Raw genomic sequence first — 25,559 nt, forward strand, 5'->3', positions numbered from 1 at the left:
TAAAGACTCCATAAGTACAATGAACACCAACTTTCCGAACTGCTAGGCAGTAACACCCAGCAGGAAATTAAGCAGGACTTATCATACGTGCCTAAGAAGCAGTTACAGAAGCTTCTGTTTCCCCAGTCATAAATTTCCTGGCTGCATAAAGTTGCACTAAAAGCGTTGATGAAATGTTGACATTCAATATGTTCTGAATTAAAGGAAAATTAACTTTCACATGCAGAATAAACTATTGTTGCAAGTTTCTGGTGAGGCAAAAAAAGCACACGCGCACCTTTGACTAGTTTATCACAGGATGTGTTCCTTGTGCTATACATTTTTGACTCTTGGAAACACTGAAGTGACAGTCAGAAATGGTCATTGGTAATACTGTACAACTACATGCCTTTTTAGGACCTTGTATAACGACCATATTTGTGCACCACAACCTGCTCTTACAGCACTTTTTATAGCTAAGCATCCTTTTTAGTCCCAAATTCTCCTTGACTCCACAGGAAAAATTCCTTTTTACATATTTAATGACTCAGACACTGCATATCACCTATGCAAGAAGCTGCACACTATGAAATCAGAGAATGACAGGAACTACATTAACTTTTTTTTTTTCCCTTTACTTCATGTCTCCTATTTTTCTGTCATTTGGTAGGTTTTCAGAGGTACCTGCCATGTGAAGTAGTATGACAGGAACTTCAGCTACAAATGCTCTACTGCAATCCACATGTACGCTACCTGTGCTAATCTCTGAAGAATTTTCCCTCTCGGTGGAGATTTGAATAAATGGTTCCTCATTGCTTTTAAGCTCATTATTCTGCAGGGTTAGTCACTGATAAGAGGGAAGCTCCGAAGAAATCCTATTCTCATTATTCTTTAAGTTGTGGTATTTCCATTAAGCCCTGAGCTGTACAGACAACTCCTACTGCAGGTCATACAGTACAAACCAATGAACGGGAAAAGTCCCTTCTCGGAGGAGTTTACAAGCTAAATCAAGGCAGGGGTTTTTTTAATCCTCATGGCACTGGGCAGATGGAAGTGCCACAAAGAGACAGTCTTACTGCTTGGGATAAGAAGGATGAAATCCTTATACTGACATTTAAAAGCTTTTTTTTTTTTTTTACTCAAACTTTGGCCAAGATTATAATCTTTGAGATGACACAGAAAAATATGATTAAAATGCAGACGTCCAGCAAGATAATACCCACTCTTAGTGGAATAAAGGTTTGCTTTCAAACATACATTTTCAAACTGAGATAAGCTAACAAATGACATCCATTTTAGTTTCAACTACAATAGCCCAAGGCAATTGCTGAAGGGACTAAACACTTCAGTCTCGACATATCTCAGAATAAAGAAATGTGAGAAAATGCAGGCATGAGGGCAAAAGAAGGGCTCAGGTTTGAGGTAGACCCTTGAATGTTGAAATGAAGAATTCGTTAAACAAAAAAGGAACAGTATTTACACATACATGGAGGTGACTGAAGATCTCACAACTCTGTCACTAAAACAATTGTCTGGAAAGTGCCTTGAGCATCTGCCTGGTCATGAGAAATGGATGCGTTCATTAGGGAAGAATGAGCTGATGTGCCTGGGATCTAACACTGGTTTGCTTGGGCACTGTAGAACGTGGGTAACTGTTACCTTTGATTTTGGTAAGCAAAATCTTTCCAGAGGACACAGTGACTTTTTCAGTATTAAAAGGAAACATTTACTTTGCCATGACTTCCGCTCAAAAATGTTACCTTGTTACGTAAACTTACTAGTTTTCTTAGTGCCACTTGGATTAATTTAATTTCATATGAAGTAATGTGTTTGCAATTAAAATTGTCAGAATTATCAAGACAATTCACGGTCAAGAAATTATCACAATATTTGTTTCATGACAGTATTTCAAATTTTCAAAATATTTGTTTTCACGGCAGCCCCTCATGAAATGATGACAAAAGTCCATGAGACACGCTCAAACTCCAGGCAGGAGCTGGGCCAGTCAGTCATAGTATTTAAAAGACCTGCATGCACCTGCCATCCACCTTTGAAATAGAAATATGAAACTCTGTATGAAGTCTCTTAATCTTTTGCCCCTTTATAAGTAAAAACAGCATCTTTATTTCCAATGCATTAATAAATCCAACTAGAAATCACAGAATCACAGAATCGCTTAGGTTGGAAAAGACATTTAAGATCATCAAGTCCAACCATCAGCCTAACACTGCCAAGTCCACCACTAAACCATGTCCCTCAGCACCCCATCTACGCGTCTTTTAAATACCTCCAGGGATGGTGACTCAACCACTTCCCTGGGCAGCCTGTTCCAATGCTTGACAACCCTTTCAGAGAAGAAATTTTTCCTAATATCAATCTCAACCTCCTCTGGCACAACTTGAAGCTATTTCCTCTTGCCCTATCGCTTGTTACTTGGGAAAACAGACCGACCCCCACCTCACTACAACCTCTTTTCAGGTAGTTGTAGAGAGCGATAAGGTCTCCCCTCAGCCTCCTTTTCTCCAGCCTAAACAACCCCAAGTTCCCTCAGCCGCTCCTCATAAGACTTGTGCTCCAGACCCTTCACCAGCTTCAATGCCCTTCTCCAGACACGGTCCTGCACCTCAATGTCTTTCTTGTAGTGACAGGCCCAAAGCTGGACATAGTATTCAAGGTGGGGCCTCACCAGTGCCGAGTATGGGGGGGGCGATCACTCCCCTAGTCCTGCTGGCCACACTATTTCTGATATAAGCCACGATGCTATTGGGCTTTTTCGCCACCTGGGCACGCTGCTGGCTCATATTCATATCAAATACGATGGCCTTTACAGATGCAGTACTTTTCAAAACCAGCACAACTTTAAAAGCACACCCAGGAGGGTATAAAAGACATGAAAGCTCACCAGGTACTTATTCATTCCTACAAAAGGTCAGCTGGAGTCCCAAGTCTGAGCTTTCAATAAATGGTGAAATCTAATTTATTTGTACTGGGTATTGCTGCTTCCTAATATAACCCAAAACCTCAGGGACACACTTGTAGTAATGCAAACACAGGATGGTCTGTCAGCCAAGAAATCATTTCAAAATTTATCTAAAGCAGAAAGTTATTATGATTCCACAATGGTGGCATGCATTTGTTTGACATTCACTCGGCATACTGGGGACAGAGAAGTATCTGAATTTAGTTCCCATGATCTAACAGAGAAGCTATCTAGGCAACTTGGTGCTTTAAGCCTAATCTCCCTTTTTCTACACAGAACCACTTTGTAAATAAAGCACTCAAACTATACACAGTAAACAAACGCAGTGATTCACAGAAAGTCTTCAGAAGGAGTTCAAGGTATCCATTTCAGCTCCATCAGTTCTATTATTTGATGTATAAGAAAATACCTGAAATGCTGCTTTTGGTGTTCCAACAAACACTGAATACAAACTTAATTAGTGAATAGTTGAACCATTCTTAGTTGCATTTCTCATGGACTAAAATACTGTTCTGAAAAAATAAGCGTTTCAGTAGATCCATTTGCAGAATTCAAGACCAAGAGATGGTAGAGTCAGCACACCAAAACCACGGATGTACACCACTACTAAGAGAAAAAGAAACTGGAGTATTTTTACAGACTTACTAAACACAAGAAGAGGATACACTTACAGAGGAGTAGTATGATGAGCAATAATTGCACTAATTTATTGGAAATAAAGTTTAAGCGAACATCATGGAAAACATTCCTGCTGGTGGAAATGCCATTCTTAAGGATGTTTAAAATTAGTCCTAGGAAAGAACTATAGCATGCACACTGAAGAATGAGACTCAATATTACCTTGTAATCTAATTTTCAATTGCCTGTCTCACAGATTCTATACTCAAAAGACATTACCTAATCTAATAATCAGAATTTTATTCCATAAGAAGTACAAATTTAATAATGAAATTGTATTACTGCATGAATACTACTACATCTCAAAATCAGATTCTGTTTTATACGGAGACATCATCAGTGAAACAAGACTGATTGCCTAGCTCTTGATGGCTTAAAAAGATTAGCTCAGCTCACCCTTTCTGTATTTCTTTCTGTATTTATTCTTTTCCTTCCCTATACGAACTATGATTTTAAAAAGAAGCTATCTGAGGGATAATTCAATGTTAGTTCCATACAATGCAGCTGTGGCCAACCAGAAATCTTTCATTAAGCTAAACAAGGAGTTCTAACAACGACGTCATTTTATTAGTGCTAAGCAATACTCACAAGGCTCTGAAGGAACAAGGACCCTCTGTTAGCTAAACATTTTTAAACACCTCTATCAACCCACCAATACACATCTCCTGTATAGCTTACAGAATGCTGTAACATTTTGTAGTCATCCTGAAAGAGAAGGTACATGAGCTCTAAAAGAGGAAGGGTTAGAAAAGAATAACAAGCTGAAGAAGGTAAATGTTCCAAGACCTACTTATCCGAAAGACTATCTATCAGCTGATGTTGAATAAATTAAGCCCAGGATAAGAGCAGAATATTTTAAAATGAGCCTGAAATGCTATGTGTATGCTTCGTTCTTGCAGAAGGCCCAAATTAAACCGCGTCTGGATGGAAAAGATAAAGGGATGGTTGTTCTTCATTTCCAAAATGAAACTATAACTGTATAAGGTTTAAGAGGTGATAGTTTGTATCACGCCTATAATTTAAACATTTTTCAAGTGTTTCTATTACCAAAATGAAAATATTTTCAGAGGCTTTAATACAGCAGTGTGAAAAGAAAAACTAAAACCAGAAAATGATCTTTTGATTCAGTAGTTGGCATTTGAACATACTCAGACAAACTAACCTACAGATCCTGAAGACAAAGGTATATCCCCCTCACTCATTTCTGAAACGGATAGGAGTTAGATTATTAACTACACAAAGGCAACAAATTCCAAAAAAAATACAGAATTAAGTAGAAACATTTATTCATTCATTTTTTAAGGTAAAAATTAGGGAATTGCAGAAGCAGCTTTAATTTCCCTGTAGGATGAAAGCAACACAGGGAACAATCACTCTACCACATGAAAATTTCACATACTTTATCACGGAAACAATAAGCAACTAAACATAAACTAAAATAATTGGAAGCTTTTTTCTCCTTTCTGCTATTACACTTTTTTCCCTTCCTCCTTGTATGGTCTTTTTATTCAGCCTAGAAAGTAGTGTACCAAACGTGCACATTTACACTACTTACTTCATTTAAATGAGGGCAATATATGTTTTAATTTATTTAAATTCAGGGAGATATTACCGCTCCAGCAAAATCAAAACAAAGATTAAATTTAAAGGAAAAATAAAACATTTTAGTATATCCAAAAGCCTTTAAAGGTGGTACTTGCAGACAGCCCCCATAAGAGGGGCCACAAGCAAATTGGGAGATACAATTCAGAACAGTCTTGACGAAAAAAGAAACTACTTTAAAAAAAATACATTAAAAAATGGGGAAACTTACATTTCCATTATAACGTATGAATGTTCACCTACATAAATATGGGATCAGAAATCATAGTCTGTTCTGCAGAAAAGGATTTGTGGGTTACAGTGAATCAAAAATAAAGTGTGAGACAATGCTACCATTACAAAAAGTACTACCCAGTAATACATAAACAGGGAGCGCCACTTGTAGACACCTGGGTAATTGTTATACCAATTGTATGTGCTAGTAAATTCTCAGCTGAAACACTGCCTAGCTTTGGGCACTGAACTTCAAGAAATATCTGGACCACTTGGAGAAAACAGAAGTAGAGCAGCAAGGTCTTATCTTCAACAAGGATAAAACTGCTCTCCTTCCCAGGAAACAACCCATAGAGAAAGTGTGGAGGGACTGAAGTTGTATAAAGAGAAGAAAATGAGAGAAAAGAGTACATATGACAGACACGACTGCAGCCTTCAAATACATAACCGGTAACCATAAAGACTAAGAGAAAGGTTTTTTCTATTTCCACATCAGGCTGAAGGACAAAGACAGAATATTTTGACTAACAGGAGAAAAACTTCCTAATGATAACTATCAGAAAAGACTGCAGAATATTTCCAGTGGAGCACACAGGGCTTAAGACAAACAGTTGTAAAAAAATGTCTTATTAATAGTTGATCCGGGTCTGGATAGGGAAACAGAAAACTCCAGTCTTCCAGTCTACCCTTCTGTACTTCTTACTGAGTGAAAAGAGTTGAATAAACACTAACAGCTAACTCTAAAATGCAGAGATCATAATGCAGACGCTATGGGCACAGTGCTGTTGTTTCTCCAACTATGGCTTAGCACACTGCTGTAGTCAATTTTGCAAAGCATTATTCATATAGCTGGGGAACAGGAAATACAGTGGGGCTGTGTCACCAAGTAATTACAAGCAGAAGTACTACCAAAGTACTTTTTGGAGCTGGAAAGCAGTCTTCTCCTCACCTACACAGTACCACGTATACTCTGGTGCCATTTCATGACAATAATTGATCTTATTGCCTGATCTAGGAAAGGTCTTGGCCTTTTCTCTCCCCTTCATTCACAACGGTCTTTATACCTCCTTTAACTTCTCCTTCAGCACCCTGCGGGCCCAGCATCCATAATGCCAGTATCACATTCCCCTCTTCACTACCTTCACCTGAAGCTCACCAACTCTAGCCATACCAGTAATCTAAATGGTGCCAGTTTACCCCGCTAACGTATTCAGGCACTAAAATTCAACAGATGAATTTTTCATGTTGCTAAACAGTTAAAACAATCTCAGAACAACTTTGGTCAGACAACTTCTCTCCCGAACAAGCCAGGCACAGTTTGGCAGTTCCTGTGGGATAAATACCATTCCCAACAGGCAACTTCAACCCACTCTCTGAGCCCAGGAGGCAAAGAGAGCTTAATGGCAAGGATGTGGGTCATCTCATGTCAACTGGCCTTGGTGTCAGAGAGCAATCCGAGGCACAGCTAATGTACTCCTACAACCATACCCATTGTCCTGTGAGGCCCCAGGTAAAGAAATCATTATTAATGGCAGCTAGGATAGAAGCTATTGCATTCAGCCACTGCTAATAAACAGGCAGAAATGGTATAGTCTATCTGTTTCTTCAGGAGTGGACTCTTCAGGATGAAGTAATTCTTTTTATCAGTTCCCACTGTAGATCCCAATTCCCACCGCGGGAGGAAGAAAAAGACAGTGGTTTCATCCCTGTCTTGGACAGTTAGGAACTCTCTACCAATACAGTGTCTAGCTGATACAATTACTCTAATCTAAGTAAAAATCATGTATATGTCATAAGAATAAGAATGTTAAACAGATATAGGAAAACAACTAATTCAGTTCACTCAATCAGTACTATACATTTTTGAAAAAAATAAAACATATTTTTAGACTCTGAAGGTCTGATTTGAACTGACAAAGCCCCAGACATTCCAGTTAAAACTGGCAATTCATAAACACAATTATGCCTTTTACTTTAAGAAATGGTTTGAGTTAAAGGTGAAATGGTAATGCTCGCTCCAAGTTTCCTGAGGATTTTGTTACTTTAAGTCAAATGCTTTACTTCACATAAGGTTTCTTGTGTTGAATTGTAGTACAACTGTTTACTCAAGTGGCAGCAGCATACTCTGTGATAAATTAAATGGAAATTTATCAAAGGTAAGTTGACAGATTTAAATGTTAAACGTAAGCATTGTAAGACAAGTACAAATAGTTTCTACCTGGAGGTTACATATCCAAATCACTGGATAGATATTTTAATTAACTTCTGCACAATAAAGAATGTTTGCTTTTGAATTATTGAAGAACATTTCCTGAGAGAGGAAGATACAAAATGTCATGCAATATATTTTCAAGTAGTGTTTACATATAAATAAAGAAGAGACAAATACTGTTTAGAAACATAAACCTCAGGGACAAGATTTAAAGTTAAATTAAACGAACAACTGAAGAGAGCTCCATCAGACACAGTCATAATACATGGGTAGAGGGGTTTTCATTACTGTATCTCATTTTATTCTTAATACATTGAATTATGATCTAATAACACAAACGTGTAGCCACCTCAGGTTCTGAGGGAATTTTGAGAAAGCCTAAAAGATGAAGACATACAATAGCCAGTGCTAAACCCCCCCCAAAAAATGCCTCTCTGGTGGGAACAACTAGTTAATATACTTGTCTCATTTCTTAAACCCACTTAAGTCTTCTTGCCCTACTAACAGTAATTCTTAAGGCAACAAGCTTAAGGAAACAGAAGCAAGCTGCAGCTAAGTGCCTTCTCATCAATGTTTCACCTTTCAAACCACTGAAGCATTTGGACAGTTAAAATATTAATAAAAACTAAAAGGTTTTACTCACAGTTAAAACCAGGTTCAATAGTTTTTCCAGCTTCAAGACTGTTTATTGTAATCTGAAAGATGATGTGCAGCAGCAGAAATGATAGACTGGTGAAACACAGAGATTTTAATAATCGTCCTGTATGCCCTAAAAGACAAAATATACATACATATAGTTGGTGAATTTCTAAACATTGCTTAAAGGTTTTCAGTATAAAATCAGTAAAAATATCCTGACCAAGGATATTTCTACAAGTCAGTTCCACGTAACTTGTGATTGCCCCTTAAGAAAGTCAACATTACAGCAAAAAACATACTTAAATTATAGCGTCTTTGAGTACTCTTTAATCACAAAACCCAATGACTGTTATTACTGATACTTCCTTTTACTTTTTGGATATAAAAAAAAATAATGTTTGTCGTGTCCAGATAGCAATTTTATATCAATAATAACATCACAATGCTTACCACCATGTTACCTAGTCCAAAGACAAACTATGGATGATACTTCAAATCTTGAGAAAATAAAAACCTATTAATCTAATTACTCTTTCCAAAAAAAATTACATAGGAAGGGCGATAACAACACAAACCCCTCAGTTTGGCTCAGTAGTAGAGACATACTTTCAAATGAATGCTTTGCTTTGTGCAGACTGCCCTCTTCCTCTTCCTTCAGAAGTTTTTGGAAATAATTTTCAGTACACACTGCAGAATCCTGTGCCAGATACACTTGGTCATAGTTCCTCTATGATTTATTGGATATCTATAGCCAAAACCCAATAGAAAATGTTTGATGAAGACTTAGAAAACGCCTTATAAATCCTCTAGGAAACACTCAGCTTAATCACAGGCAGCCAAACTTGCAAGGTACGAATAAATAAAGTAAACCATTAGTGTTTCAGAAAATACGCATCTTCAAGACTAAGTTGTGTTGCCGATAAAAGACAACATTAAACATCACCCTACCTGACCTATCCGCAGTAAAAGTTCTATTTCCAAAGTGGTTTATACCTAGATTCTTGCACCACCCACTTTATGCATTTGAGGGTCATTTTTTTAATTTACATACTAAAGAACAGCACTGCTGGAATTCTTTCCCAAGGTTACAAATAAAGCCAAGGCTATGGAGGGCAGAACTAGCAGAGAATACCTGAGAAATGTTCACTCTACACGCAGCCTGTTTCGTTCATACTTACTCTGCATGTGTCTGTTATGAGCAACTACTAGAAAGAAGATGATGCTTCATATTCTGTATATAGCCAGTAAATCAGCTTTTTGCTTTATATTTGTTATAGTTCAAGAATGTCATCGATGGCCCAAATGGTACTTTATAAAACAAAGTATCAGATCCACATGATTCAGCAATTTTAGAAAGAGTTACAGACTACCTCACTCCATTAGACTCAAACCTTTTGTTATATGATCACTATCTTACCTGCAAATTTTGAATACCAAATGCCTATCATGAATTTCCCTATTTTTTTTTAAATAAAGAGATTAAACAATTCAAACAAAATGAAAAATGGCAAGAGTGAGCCTACGTACGAATTTCTGTGATCTAAAAAGGAAGATACATTCACCAGATTCATGCTTTCTATGACCTATTCACTAGCCTTTATTGGTGAGACACCAGAGTCCACACAGAAAGCAGAAAACCCGGGCTGCAGAGCATTACAAGAAAAAGACTAGATTTTAAATTCTTTGGGTCAGAGGTAATTTTTTTGTTCCTCTTCTACAGAAGCTGGCCTGGTGTCCTGGCTTAGATCAACAACTTCTAAGTACTATAAAACCATAAATTACAAAATAACTCATATTTTCAAAATCATTAGAAGAATGAATATATGACAAGCTACACGTTATTAAATCATTTGTTAAATGTGATGTCATATGTAATGCAATCCAAGGACTGCTAGCTTTTACAATTTTTTGGCAAGTTTCAATATTTGGTGGTTTGTTCCTGCATTACCAAATCCCACGCTCACGGTATTACGAGAGCTGCATGTTCAGAATATACTACAAATGATGTATCTCAAAGCTGGAGACAAACACAAACTCCATGGACTTAACAGCTGTGTTAAAATGTACAGATTTTAAACACAGTTTGATGAAGTTCCTTCTGAAGTTCTGAGTCACAAACACTCATCAGTGCTTGGGAGTTAACAATTCAGTAGATACCAAGCACTGAATTTTCCATATAGAAGTGGATTTGGAAGTTTTTTGACAGAATTGTTTCAGGCAGCCTCCGAAGGGAAAAAAAAAAAGCAATGCAATTAGTCAACGCACATTCATTTCCCAAACTGTTTCCACATAAAGAAATAAAAGTATTAAAAATCTTGGGTCCATCTTTCAATATTTCAAATGCCATTTCTCTCCATAACATATCGCAACTTTAGATTTCATTTTTTTAAATCTTGAAAACAAACATATTTGAATTGTAGATTGAACAAACCATTTCTTTAACAAAGTCTCAGATTTTGCAATTGTCTTCCTTTCAAGAACTGTGGAAAATGTTGAAAATGTATTTCTTGAAATGCTGGTATGTTGAAAAAAGATCCCCTTCAGCACAAAGCCAGCGAAAATTTTAAAGGACTATTAACTCTTGTGATAATAAATAGTGTCTCAGTGTACTGGTAAATATGGCAGGGGAAATATGCAGCTGGACGGCAGCTAGACATCTTCACTGCAGGTTACAGCATTTCTCAAGGGCTGCTCCCTTCGTGGCCATTGGTGGGACAGGACCACCATCAGATCCTACTGAGCAGGAGCCCTTTGCCTGCACCTCATTCCGCTGTGCCAGCACAAACTAGACACAAGAAGTATTTGGAGAAAAGTAAGAAATACTATGCCCCCAATTTCAAAAGCTTTGGAGAGACATCAACAACTTGGGAGAAACGGGAGTGCTAAACATCAGTGAATTACTGGATACATAATTTATGCCAAGGAAGAAGTGACAGATTTGGATAAGGGATGAGTTTCAATTTATAGTGGAGTTTGCATAAACCCATTTGACTGTATTTTTACTTACATTTTTTTCTTTCTACTGGAAACTTAGTTCTAAATTACACAAAGAAAAAATTAACTGTATGCGTACAGAACTGAGGTGGTGAGAAAAGACATGGGATGAAATTAAACATGGGGAATAAAACAGAGCTTCTTACAATGAGGGAGAAAGGTTTCTGTCATCCTTCTTTAATTTTTATTTATTCTAATTCACCCACAGTTACAACCCTTTTGCTAAAACATACTGTAACTGTTCAGTTGCCCTAACATGAAGTCCTTAGGGACATTAATGGAAGCTGACTGTCCCACACAGAAAGGAAATACGTACTGTTCAGAAAGCTGCGTGGACAGAACAGACACGCAAGAGAACATCACCCCAGCCCACATCAGAAATCACAACACCGATGCCTTCATTTTTGTCTCAGATGTGTAGACTCATGTATGTCCATCAAGACTAAAATGAGAAACAACTTCTGGCAAAACACCTGGGTTTGTAGCTTGAGCGCTGGGTTCTGATTTTACTCACACCAACACGGTGCCACCAGCTTCAGCAAACTGTGACGGATGGAAAGGAGAGAGCAGATTTGCCTCACAACTGGCCTGAAAGACTAAGAAAAATGGGTTTGCTTTCAGGTACAGTGTGCCATTCCTAATGGCACCCAGAGGGATCAAAACCTGGCATGTCGCTTTAGAAACATACCCCAATGTAGGGAGGTTGCTCCAGCCTCCTTGTCCCTCCAGAAGGCTCCTGGGAAAGGGCTTTCTCCCCTCCCGTTACACCTGCAGGAAGCCGGTGAGGATTCAAAGGCTTCATTACCCTCTTTCTCTCCAGCCCAGCTGCAACACTAAACTGGAGTCAAGAGGGCCAAAAGTTTTTCACACATGGCAGAGGAATCCATTTCTTATTTTTCAAACGTAATCCAGCCAAGAGCCGGATTAGTAATGGCATGTCGCCCCCCAGGCACAGGCACGTAGCCTCAGTGCAACTAACTATTTGAATGTGTCCAACCAGGACTGCTGCCCTCAACAAACACATGCACCTCTTGACTGCCTACATCACAATTGTATGCAAAGGTGGAGCCTGCTGCTCACAGTATTTCCAATATAGAAAAATAGTACATTCATGGTTAGACAGGCAGTCCTGTGATCTTTTCTGCTACCCTTTTCCCTCAAACAGTGGAGTATAACAGAATTCATTTTTTTTTGTACACCCAGAACTTCCTAAGAGCTTCTTCCAAAACAGTGTGCTAATAGGGCATCAAATAACTGAATGGCCAGTTGTCGCTGAGATCTGCTTTAAATCACACGTATATGCTTTTACAACATAACCTCTCCAAGAACCTTAGACTATTGCGAAGAGCCCATCATACTATATCATATCATATCGTATCATATCGTATCATACTTTCAGTTACTTGTAAGGTGTCTTTTCATTCCACACATTCTTTTTTTCCTCTTTCAGATCTATTGGATGTGGCAGAACAAAAAAACGGGTTGAGTCTATAACAAAGTTAATAATACTGCTAACAGTTTATCCTGATTTTTCAGTAAGCAGCACTAAGCATCTATATGCAGAAGGTGATAAGTTCAAAGCGTCAGTATCCATTCTGCATGCCATAATGGTATCTCAATAGGGAAAATAGAGGAAGAAAATATTTTTTTTTTTTAAAATGTAACCTTAGTGTTGCATTTTCTGAAGTCAGTTGGGTTTTGGATAATCGTAACACCTCTTCAGCTGTACATTTTACCCCAAACTGCTGCAACACCTTCAATTCTACTTCAACAGTTTTGCTTGGGAATTTTATTTACACAAAACTTTTTATTCAGATCACAGCAGATGAAATACCAAAGCACAAGTCATTTTTCACATAATCTTTGATAGCATACACTGAGGGATAAATATTAATGTGCATTTATCTCCTGAACTAGTGACACTTCAGTTAGTAAAGATACTCTATTACAGCCATTCAGGATTTATTTTTTAATAAACCTCTTCATCAGTAAGTGACAAACATAAAACTGAAGAGCTCTGGGGGCGAGGATTGGTTGCAGTAAACTTCTGCAGCACAGACAGGGTCAGTCCCACAGAATTTGTTTCAGCTAGAAATCTTAAAATCTTAACTTCTTGATTTCCCATCAGGAAACCGAGCATCACCTCAAAATCTAGCTGGAAACAGGGTCCCGAGACTTTAATCCCCTGCTCCATGGTTCCAAACAGGAGTCTGTCAACATCATCTATACTATAGATTGGGGCAGTTAGAAAACATTTAATTCAAAACAGCTGTCCTTTGGAAAAATCTGGAAGTTTGGGGGTCATATGATCTGCAAGAAAAAAAAAAATCAAAACATCATAATTTCCCAAATAAAAGAAATACCACCTTTGGTCAGCTCTGTTTTAAGTGCCTCAAGATACCATAACTAACTTAGTGAGATAAATGCAAGAAGTTGGCTTCTGATGAAGTTTCAGAGGTGATAAAAAATAAGAGCTGGTTCCAGCCAATCATCAGAAAATTGTCATCACTGAGTCGAACATGAACATCTGCCACTTTGGCCACAAGTGTCAAACACAGATTCACAGATTTAAACATAAACACAGGTGAAAGTTTATAAGCATGAAATAAGTGCTGATATATCCATCTTCCATTTGAAAGGAAAACCTCGTATTTCAGTATGGGCAGCCAGCAACACTGAAGAATACAGCCCGGTCCCCTTTCCTGAATTCATCAGCACTATGGTACAGTAATTGACATTTAACACAGCAGAACACCTCCTGATGACCATGGAAGACGAAGAAAGGGTTCAAATAGGAGTTCTAAATTCAGCTGAGATTTTCAGTGATGACTACAGGATTAAATTTGCAAGGCACACAGCAATTTGGCCCTGTCCAAGAAAGCAGTTAAGGACATGCATATCTTTGAGCACATGAACAGGGACTGAAGGGCTCTCAGTGTTGCATAAAAGGTTGATCAAGTAAGACTGACTGCTTCACTGCGAGGGTATTGATACTTGATGTGATCCTGGCTTTAAGCGCACAGCTTGCAAGTCAGCGGAAGTCAAACTGTTTTAGATACCTCTACACCATCCATTGCTAACACCGGTGCTCCGCAGAGGCTAATTTTCGCTATTTCTCCTTTACAGTTACAATCTGTACTTATGCCCCAATGTGCAGGGTAAGCTTCATCTCAGTGTTTTCAACACTTCTCTTCCTTGTGCGCTTCTGGAGGCGCAGAGAGACAGTGCCCTCCAGTTCGAGGTTCTGTAAGAATGATGCTAAATGTTCACTAGTGCTAGTTATATCTATTAATAAACAATCTTTCTGAGACATAAAATATCCGTAGTATTTCTACATGTGCGGTACAGCTACGTACTCAGTACTCTATGCTTAGAGTTTCGGCCTCTTCTGTGCTGAAACACAACGGGACAAAGCTATGAATAAGGGATAGAGGAAGGCGGTCATTTGGAAGGACTATACTAAGAATAACATTTGGTAACGGTGTGCCTTGTACACTGTATATTGTGCAATGGCAAGCCATTGATCCACCATGTAAAGTAACTGCGTATCGGCTGCTATTCACTAAGTCTTACGTGTACTTCTTACGTAGACTCAAAAAAGATAATGCTTAAATCATCCTGAAGCTGCCAGGAATTATTTTAATGGTTAAAAGACTGCTGGCATTTTCTACCCAAAATAAAAACAAAACTTACTTCCTCCTTTCTTGAAAGTGCTGCCATCCTTCCACTGCACAGTAAGCATAGTTGTCGGTACATCTATATTTAGCTTAATAGAAAATGCATTATTTATTTTCTTTTTTTCCCCAAGAGTATCTTAATATTTCAACATCATCTTCTACCTGGAGGATCTGAGCTTCCTAGAGCCTTAAACAATGCACAGACATCACCACTGCAAAAATACCAAACCACTTGTTTCACTCGCTGGGTTTCCAGCAGCAAGACAAAAAACAGAGTGCAATTAACTAATGCCGTGGTCTATTTTGTACCTGCCCAAGTTCAAGCCTTAACATGCGTATCCACAAACAACAGCTTAAGATTTCATGCTATTATCTTTAGCTATGTTTAAAGCTATGTGCTCAAGTGGCCACAGTGAAATCCAGACCAGAGAATTACAAGATTTCAGATTTAGAATTTTCCGCAATAGTTTCTCAATGTTTGAACAGTTTTGTCCATGCTTTCCTGAACATGCACGTTATTCCCGCACGTGGCCAAATCTCGCAATCTACAACTGTGCCCAATGGAAAATATTTCTAATAAATTTACAAACAAGGCATAATTCCTTAATTTTCAGCAACTTTTTGTACTCTAATTTATTCCTTTGCATTTCAAATTATATTATTTCTTAATGATAAAACCACAAGAATTTGCAAGTTTATCACAAAATATATAATTACCTAAAAATTTTACATTACTTTTTAAAGCAAAACAAGACACATTGTTCCAAGCTGTGTATCTGCATGTAAAACGTGGGTTCCTTCATAGTCTTTCACATACTTATGTGTTTCCTTACATTTGCCTTTCTGTTTCTGTCTCTTTTTGAAATACTACAGAGCCCTAAGAAGGAAAAAAAAAGGCAGTTTAGAGATAGACACTTACATTGCAGGAATGCCAACCAGACTTGGGTAAACACAGTCAAAAATGTTATGTGTAATTAAAAAAAAAAAAAAGATTCCGAAATGAAAACATAAAAAGTGCTGCATAGGATAATAAATGCCTACTTACTCTAACTTCTTGCAGGATTTCCTGTTTTTCCTAGAAGTTTTCGTGCCCAGAATACTACCAGAACTGAGCTGTATCCTCCGCATCAATAGACAATACCATCGTTCAAGCTAGTCATAATCTCTGACTCGCAAGTTTACACAGGCAATTCACCCATTTTGTTAACAAAATATTTTGTCAGACAAGACTCAGAACTTAACCATTCATTTTTTTTTCCAGATGATACTCATAAGCTTTCAAAGCAAACAACAGCTACTTGATGTCTGCTTCTTAATTTGACAGGTGACTGTACCAAGCTAAATACAGGAAATAAATATCATCTCAGATACTAGAGCATATGAACACTCAGCAATTTTAAGCCAGAGCTGTTCTTTCACAAGAGGATTTGAGGCTTTTAAGTCAGAGTTCCAGTTACTTCCCTTGAGGAACCAGACTCTCCATATTTGCTAGTAACAGATAATATTTATTTTGAATTCAAATTGATGTAGCCATTATTATCTGTCAGAAGCAGTGCTCGCAACTTACTTTCTTCATTCCTCTGCCACGGTCATAAAGAGCAGGTAACTCTACCCACTACTAAGCTCCTTCAACAACAGAGAGTCCAAACAACTCCCAAGTAATGGGAGATGACAGCAGGTCATGTGCTACGGAGTTGAAACACATTTTTAAAAAATCTGTACTTACTAGGAGGCAAATAATTTTCTCCCTTCAGTACCCACCCACGTATGTTCACAAACAGCAAACAAATTTGATACAATACAAGGCAGAGTGAGAAGGGAAGGCTAGAAGTCTACGTAAATAAGACTAATACAGCCATGGCAAACCGAACCCTACACCACGATGTTTTCACAAGAGGGTAAGTGTGCATAATTATGCGTACTGAACTTGCAGTGGAAGCTGTGCTATGAGTTTCTACCCTTGGCAAAACATTCCCAAGAAGCTCTAGAGGCTGCTTCAGCTCAGGCAAGAGTTTAACATCTTTCTGAAGAATTTGCGTTAGTATCGCCAGCACAACATAATGCAGCTCATCACCCGGCTGAAGAGCCCCCGGGCTGAAATGCATTGGGCGTTTCGACTTCAACTTTACATTTCAAAAGTGGAAAGGGTTTGAACTGTTAAGCCCTCCTGTCTACACAGAGCTGAAGTAACCTATGCAAGGGCATAGCTTCGTTCCCTCTTTATCAGAGGTGCTTAGGGAAGTAGAATGACAGATGGAAAAGCAAGTTATTTATGGAAGAAATTTGTTTCTAAAAGTTCCCTGGTGTTTGAAGAACATACTACGATGCTAGTATGCCACATGGCCATGAAACTTTCTTCTTTCTGAAAAAAATATTACTTTCAGAAAAAAAAAAACCTATTGCAGTGGGCAAATGGAAGAGGAACTGATAGCTTCCTATAAACATTAGTAGTATCCTTTCACCAAGATCGGGTGGTTTTCTAAAGAAATTAAAATACAAACTTCTCAAGAGACTATGTTGTATATTGTGTAAAATTCTGTAGAAATATAGATTACAGGAAGTCAGAGAACTACAGACCACTAAATTCAACTTGCACGCTTGGCAAATTGGTGAAAAATATAACACAGCTGAGAATTAGACAGTTAGGTAAGGACCATACGCTGAGGAGGAGTCCAGGTAGTTACCACAGAAGATGGTCATGCCAAGCAGATCTTAGAAATCTTTATGGAAACCAGAGAATATGCGTATAAGGATATTTTAGATGACGTAGCAAGCTTAGTTTTCAATAAAATTCTGGTGAGTATTCCAGAAGAACAAACTTCTGTCAAAGTCTTTACAGGAAATGATCTGTCATGGGAATGGAGGAAACATCTTCTTGGGAAATGTCAGCTCTGGCTGATTTATCTTCCAGTCCAGTTGCAACAGGTTCAGAACAAAAGTTCTCCTTTTTTTTTTTTCCATATTAACGACAGAATTAATCTTATTTGCTACATTCTGCATAGTACTCCTATTATGTGCTGAATTAAATGGATGCAGATGTACTGCTTTTGTTTGGGATAGACTCAATTTTCTTCATAGTAGCTTGTATGGGGTTATGTTTTGAATTTGTGAGGAAGACAGTGTTGATAACAGACTGATGTTTTAGTTATTGTTGAGCAGGGGCTACGCAGCACCAAGGCCTTTTCTGCTTCTCACCCCACCTCACCAGAGAGTAGGCTGGGAGGGGACGCAGCCGGGACAGTGACCCCAACTGACCAAAGGGATATCACATACCATACGATGTCACACTCAGCAATAAAAGCTGGGGGAAGAGGGGGGAAGTGGGGGACATTTGGAGTTAACAGTGTTTCATTCCCAAGTAACCGTCACACTTGATGGGGCCCTGCTTTCCTGAAGATGGCTGAACACCTGCCTGACTATGGGAAGCAGCGAATAAATTCCTTGTTTTGCTTTGCTTGTGCATGTGGCTTTTGCCTTACCTATTGAACTGTCTTTATGCCAACCCACGAGTTTTCTCATTTTTACCCTTCTGATTTTCTCCCCCATCCCACTAGGGGGAAGTGAGTGAGTGGCTGTGTGGTGCTTAACTGCTTACCGGGGTTAAACCATGACAGTACATATAAATATACATGAAATCTGGACATCAAGGAACTCACCTATGTTTGCAGAAATACTAGATTCCTTGAGGAGAAGAAATGACAACATTTCTCAATATTGAAGAAAAGGCTTACACTAGAGAAGCGTGGAACTCAGTGCGATGCTGAATTCCTAATGACACCACTAGTATTTTCTTGCAAATAATATACAAAAGCCATTCACAAAGCAAGCAGAGAACAAAAACTACATCTGTATTATCACTATGATCGCAATTCCATGTGTGCATACACAATAGTTCTCCCCTCTTAATCTCTCTGTATGTAAAAAAACAGCTGTAATATTGTCTATCACATTCTAGGTAGATCATAAAAAGGTATTTTGCACAGATAATCCACTACTTTCAACTCCAAAATGTTTACTGTGAAGTTTCTCTGATAAGCCTACAGGTCAAGACCATAAGTGAACCATCACATTTCCATATGAAGACACCTGTTAAATTTTTGGGACAATAACTACAGAGAGAAGCAAACAGTTAATTTTCACCCAACAATACGCATCCTGTGTTTTGCATAGTGGAAAAAGGTGACCAACATTACAGTAGGTCAAGCCTATGCTAGTAAGGTGTCTTTCAGATAAGCGTATAGTTGAGTAATGAATAAACAGTGATGCCTTTCCTTCCTAGAATGGTTACTACCATGGGCCAGGCATTTGGTGGCAGCAGCCCAAATACTGAAAGGCTAAGAGATAGAATCCATAGCGGGTATCGACACTCTGAAATCTTAAATTGCTTCTGTGAAAAAAATGAATGGTTGATACTATGAACACAGGTAAGGAAAGGTCAAGAGTTGCGTATTAGCACACAAATCCGGGAGGAAGAAATTTACTGGCAATTTTTAATTATCCGATTTAACAAGTCCGACACTAGAAGGGGGAAAATTTCCCTCTGAATTTTCAGAATTATTTTTAAGCAGCTGGAAGAAGTGCAATTTCTGATGAAACAAAAACTCGTGAAATGGAAACTAAAAAGAGGGAGATTTCAAGGGAAAAAAACTAAACCAACAGTGGAACTGACTAGTAATCTGGAATCTCCATCATCCTACAGCCCACTGTTAAAATAGTAGAAACTGTGAACATAAAAGTAGCTACAAATGTCTGTATCTACATTGGTACAAACCAAAGTCCATTCTCACCAGTAATCAGTAGCGGCCATAAGCAGATGTCTAGGGAAGCATACAAGAAGGTTAATACTTCGTCCAAGCCTCTAATCTTTTTCAGGTTGCTTGAAACAGATCTGTTTGGTAAACTTCGCCTCCATGAACTCTCCCAGCCTCCCCCTCAGCCATGCAAATTTTCAACATACACAACATCGTGCAGCAGGAACTGCCACAGGTCAGCTGCTCACTGTGTGAACAAAATCCTTTTGCTTGTTCCCAGTCTCATATTATGTGAAACAGAGAACAACTGGTCACTATCCATCCTTTCCCCATCCCTCATTATTTTGTACCTCTCAATCATACAGTCTTTCACTCGCATCTTTTCCCAGCTGGAGCCCTAGCAGACCCTAGCTGTTCCTCAGACACTGCTGCATGTACTTTAGTTATCCCCATCAGCCATCTCTGAACTCTTTTCCAGTTCTACTACATTCCCTTTAGGGTAGGACACCTCTAGCACTACAAAATACAGACACATTATGGCTTTACACAGCAGTACAATGTAATTTTGTTTAACACTCTGTTTTATTCCTTTACGTTCACATTTCTTTTTTCAACCTCTGCTGAGGCTCTGAACTAAATGTTTCCATGAATGCATGTATCACAAGCCCTGGATTGCATTCCTCAAGGACAATGTCAGCTCAGTGACCACTGTTTTGCGTGTGATCATTTTTCTTTTAAACTTTATATACACTTGTCCCACGAGAACACAAGTGGGGTAAGAGGAAATCAGTGCATTCACTAATTGAAGGGATCTTTTTTTCTTTTTTTTCCTCAGAGATGCAGCTGAATGTATAAAAGTTACCAGAAGCATGCCCTTTTAAATACACGATATTTATTTGGAAATTCCACCAATCTCCACTGCGGGAAATACCCTTCAAAACCCTCTTGTCACATCAGACACTTTCAAAGACCATAAGTTTTATTGCCTGCGTCTGAACAAATAAATTGTCTCAAAACACAATTTATCTATTCTAGTGCCTGGAACCTACAGTAAGGAAGATTGCCTAACACTGAAACAAGTTTGTCATAGACCAACTTATTTCATCCACATATCAAAAATTACACGAAAGAAAGTATGTGCAGTCTTCAAAGATAAATACTTGAGTTGTTCTCTGTAGCCCTGTGGGATTTTATCAAGGTTTTTCAAAATAGTTACATTTCGCCATCAAGAATAACCAATTACCAAGCACTCACGGCAAGACATTGGCTGAGTAATGCTCGTGTCCAACTAGATCTAATATATCTGGCATTTTGTCCTCTGGGGCAGACATAAAAGGATCAGTAGTTTCATTCTTTCACGTACAGCAAAAATTATGGGGATCCTACAGCCAAATGTAGTAAAACTGCTTCAACACTGAAGCTGAATTTGGCATCTATGCTCGGCACACATGTAGTCCAATTGTTGTCCAAGCAGCGCTTCAGGATCCAAGAGGCCTCTGGAGTGGTATATGAGACATCGCTGTGATTCAGCTGGGATTTCTCACACATCTGCCTTTCTGGTAGAAGGATTTGGAATCGTCCCCTGGACAACAGTAGGGCTGGTGGGACAACAGCCTCAGACAACTCTTGCAAGAAGCACTAGGGACTGGAATAGAGGACTACACTATTTACACCTCTTCTTGTGGATGCTCGTTAAAAAGGGTTGCTGCTTGAGCACTTTAAAATACTTTTCCCTGTGGTAGAAGACCTAGGTGTGGAACAAGAAAGCCCATATATACACAGAGTAACAATATGGAAGTGGTATGTGAGATGATTGATCGGAATATATGTACTACCGTGATTCTCGGGGTATGGTTTTAGCATTCTGTAAATCAAGGAGATGTAATAGAATAGCTCGCTGTTTTCATGGCCTGGATTTTTAACTGATTAATGATGTTGCCTTTGCAGATGAAAAAAAACCGAAAACCAACAACAAAACAAACAAGAAAGGGAATGTTGAGAGGCATAAAGTGTGGAGATTATGGAGGACATAAGGGATGAAGATATTCCTATGCTCTTTACAACTAATAAAAGTAGTGTCTCGGTTCTTTACCATGGAGCGTGAGCGACGAGTCTTGATCTGGAGAAAGGACCGGAAAACTTGCTTCTACCATTCTCTGAGGCTATGCTGGAAGAGGAGCTAAGTATACCTTTAAAGACTACTTAGGTGTTTCTAATCACCCAGAAGGTTATACAACAGCCAAAGAGACTTCAACACTGTAAAATAACAGCTCAAAGCTGCCAAAGTGCCCCAAACAGCCCTGTGATCCTGCGCTTTGTGCCTTTTGACGAACGTTGAAGTACACTAGAGGTTTCAGGCATAGTCTTCAAGAAAAGTCCCCGAAAGCCTGAGCTCAGGTGCACCAAATACATCTCTCTCCTACCTCTGCAATTCTAAAAAGACAAGCAGTCGAAGAATAATTAATTTGTATCATCTGTCATAGCTGGAGATTCAAGTGTGGAAGACAAGAAGCAAACTCTTGTTTAGCTATGTGACCTCTGAGAGGTCACCTAAGTGTCATCTAAGTCACTGACATCATGGAAGTAGCATAGTGCCTAATCTGCAGTCACCATAATCTCATTATCTTGACTATTGTTATGACTAGTCTGGAAAAACTCAATAAAAAATTGCCTGAAACACATTGATACAAGTTTTTTATGATTAGGAGGGAATGAGTACATTTCTAATATGAAAGAAATTGAAACATACAATATGTTCACTTGCATATAGATTGGCCTTTATGTTTGGATAAGCTCAAAAACATTGCTACGAAATAAGAAAGCTTGCTTTTGGAATTATTATGGAGACAAGAATGGACACAGTTCAGTTTGGAAGTATGTATGTAGATACATACGTGTTGTGCACATGCAGGAGTACACTGGCCACATAAATATATGCTAAGTAGCCAATCTTTTCTCAGCTCACAGAACAGTTAATAGCCTCACTTGTAGGCTGAGAGGCAACAGTATGCAAAATCTATTTTGTCATCTAGATTCAGCCTTATAAGAAAACAGCTGAGCTTCAACAGTTCCAGCATGGCATATGCTGCACCTTGGGAAAGGAAAGATTTTGCTTTGTATAGCATTATCTCTAATACGAAAACCACAACCAAATGTAAATGTCATCTGGTTATGCTTCATATTAATATGCATAACATAAAATCATTTTAAAATTTAGTCTTATTTTAAATAATTTGCTGGTTTCCATTTTCTTGTATGTAAGACTTGCTACTTACCTGTAACACTAAAGTAGCACCATGTAATTTACAAGGAAACAATTCAGATTCCAATATGGTGTGTTACTTAGTGTATGATTGAGTGAAGTGTCCAAAAAAATCATGCCTCTGTGAATTTTGTAGGATTATTACAATTCAAAAAGTATTCAACTACGAAGTCCAATAATGAAGGGAAAAATATGTATTTGATGTTATACTCCAGCATCCTAACTAAAACACTGGAGTACAGCGTTAAAACAAAAAATAGACACATGTCTTACAAATATATACTCCTGCTATAAAACACATCTGTATTCAGTACGGAGTCAGTAGCCTAAACTATTTTCCAGTCAGACAAATTCAGACCTTTTCTTAGTCTACAACATACTAAAAATATTTAATACGAAGCGATGTTCACAAAGCTCACAAAAGTGGAAGTCTGATTCTATTTTTGATTGCCAGCGTTTAATAATTCAGGATGAAATTCAAGTTGCTAAAGGAACTTTTACAGTACTTGGCAAGAGGGATGAAATGCCACTGTTCAGCTCAAGAAATCAAAAATACAATTATTTACTTCGAACTTACAAAGCTTAGGTATTTTCTTTGCATTTTTTTTTTCAACATAGCAAAGTAAAGAATTTCCACTTTGGCAACTCTCAGCATTTTCTCACAAAAAAACCCTGATTTTGTTGTAGCATATCTTCCTCCTTTAAACGTACATCCGAATTAATAACAGTTCACTAGGAATTTTTCATAGAAAGTTATGAAATCACGGAAAGAGAGAGGAAGTTGGGGAAAGAACCGCACCAACACAGCATTAGCAAGCACCTTCTGCAGTGCTGGTGACACTTGAAAGCAGCACTAAATTGGCTGTTTTCATACAAGCGCGGGGTTTGTGTAATAGATGACAGCAAGGGCCGCTACAAAGGTTTGAGGGCCGTTTGCTGGGGATAACCTCTGAAGCACATTCAGAGTGATGGCAGCCTTGCAAACCCGTGCTAACATAACCGTGTTTGTGTTTATACACCACCACGGCAACATTTGATCTCTCTGTACAACAGACAGCTCTCTCCATAATGGATGTCTGAGCATACTCCTGCGCGCATCGTTAGCATCGCTTTCAGTTCATGCTGTCCCACAATGAAAAGCTGGGGCATTAAAAACCAAATAAAATCCCACCTTGGCCCCGTTGCAAAAACACCTCACTGGGTACCCCGGTAGGGAGACGTGAAACCCCCACCTGCCGTCGGCATTGCCCAGCACTGGGGGAGATGGACCAGAGCAGCCCGGTCTGCCTCGGCATCCCACGAGGGGCACACACCCCCTCCCCTGAAAGCTGGGCTCTGCTCCACCGTCGACACAAGCTGAGTCTCCAGCGGTGCAATTGGGATATTTCACTCCCTGACCCTCCGCTGACGCCCAACGCAAATATTGGGAGCGCGACAGCTTGCCATGACGGTAGTTGAACGGCTCTCTGGGTTTCTGCTCTCCTTGGACAGAGGGAGAAGCAGTATTCTCCTTTATTATTATACCACGTTTCCTTGTGTATGTCAACTGTTCCTTAGTTACAGGGAACTGTACTCTTTCCAGACAAGTGTAATGAATCTTCAGAAAAGGAGTAAATTTTATTTATTTTTTTTAAGCATTTTAAAGAAACTCCCAGAAGGAATTAACATTTTTATTTACAGCCTTGTCTGCTCAGATGTGAACGCATTTCTATGTAGCCACCTCATGGTAGCATATCCTAGCCATCTTGTAATGAAATTATTGTGAACATATCAGCAAGACATGATCCCACATATTTAAGTCATTACAGCGAACTTTGGCATGGATCAAAGTACATTAGTTATTTTAATTACAGCTGAGTCAATCTCCATTAGGTATGATTAACATTTGGCCTTTCTTTTCTCTCTTTTGAAGCTAAAGCAGCCTCCTTTAAAGTTCAAGATTAAACTCATGTTTTTGAGGTTTACATAATTATTACTACTCTGGCTCAACCTTCACACTACTATTATCTCTTGTTTAGGCAAAATAAAAGGAAAGCTAGAACAAGACAGAGATCAGTTTGACCAACATTTGTTTCTTAGACCAAGTTAATACCTAATTACTAACACACAGAGGATAACAGATTAAAGAACATGGCAAAAAGTTCTTATTTGCAGTATTCTGAAGATGACATTTTTACACATGCAAAGATCTCTACAGAGACTTTTCCAGAGAGCACTGACAAGAATTAAAGACGTGTTGCAAGATGTTACAGCGGTGATGCACCTCGACCGGCTATCCTCTACAAAACTCTGCAAGCTCTACGGGGCCTTTAAGAAAGCTTAGGTAGACTGAAAAAAGGAACTGGGAGAATTGCATAGTCTCATTTAGTCAATTCAATCCTCCAAAATATTTTTTATGAGTGTTTCAGTGATCACATTTACTTGACAGGATGCTGACAAACAATTTTAAGCTTTCTTCCACTGCTGCTGATAGTAAGACAGTGGGGTCAAATCATAGACTTGCCTAGGTTGGAAGGGACCTTTCAGATCATCTAGTCCAACCGTCAACCTAACGCTGACAAAAACCATCACT

General features: G+C 38.6%; 1 protein-coding gene across 7 annotated transcripts in view; it reads right to left on the reverse strand.

The window, feature by feature from the left end:
• The window catches only part of PIEZO2 (piezo type mechanosensitive ion channel component 2), a 320,464-nt gene that overhangs the window by 194,846 nt on the left and 100,059 nt on the right, over nucleotides 1–25,559 (reverse strand). For all 7 annotated transcript variants that reach the window (XM_054192479.1, XM_054192473.1, XM_054192475.1 and 4 more), the window contains exon 3: nucleotides 8,308–8,433. In XM_054192479.1, coding sequence (XP_054048454.1) covers nucleotides 8,308–8,433 — 126 coding nt within the window. The remainder of the gene's footprint in view (nucleotides 1–8,307; nucleotides 8,434–25,559) is intronic.

This window comes from Rissa tridactyla, chromosome 2, assembly GCF_028500815.1.
Source record: "Rissa tridactyla isolate bRisTri1 chromosome 2, bRisTri1.patW.cur.20221130, whole genome shotgun sequence".
Classification (NCBI taxonomy): domain Eukaryota; kingdom Metazoa; phylum Chordata; class Aves; order Charadriiformes; family Laridae; genus Rissa; species Rissa tridactyla.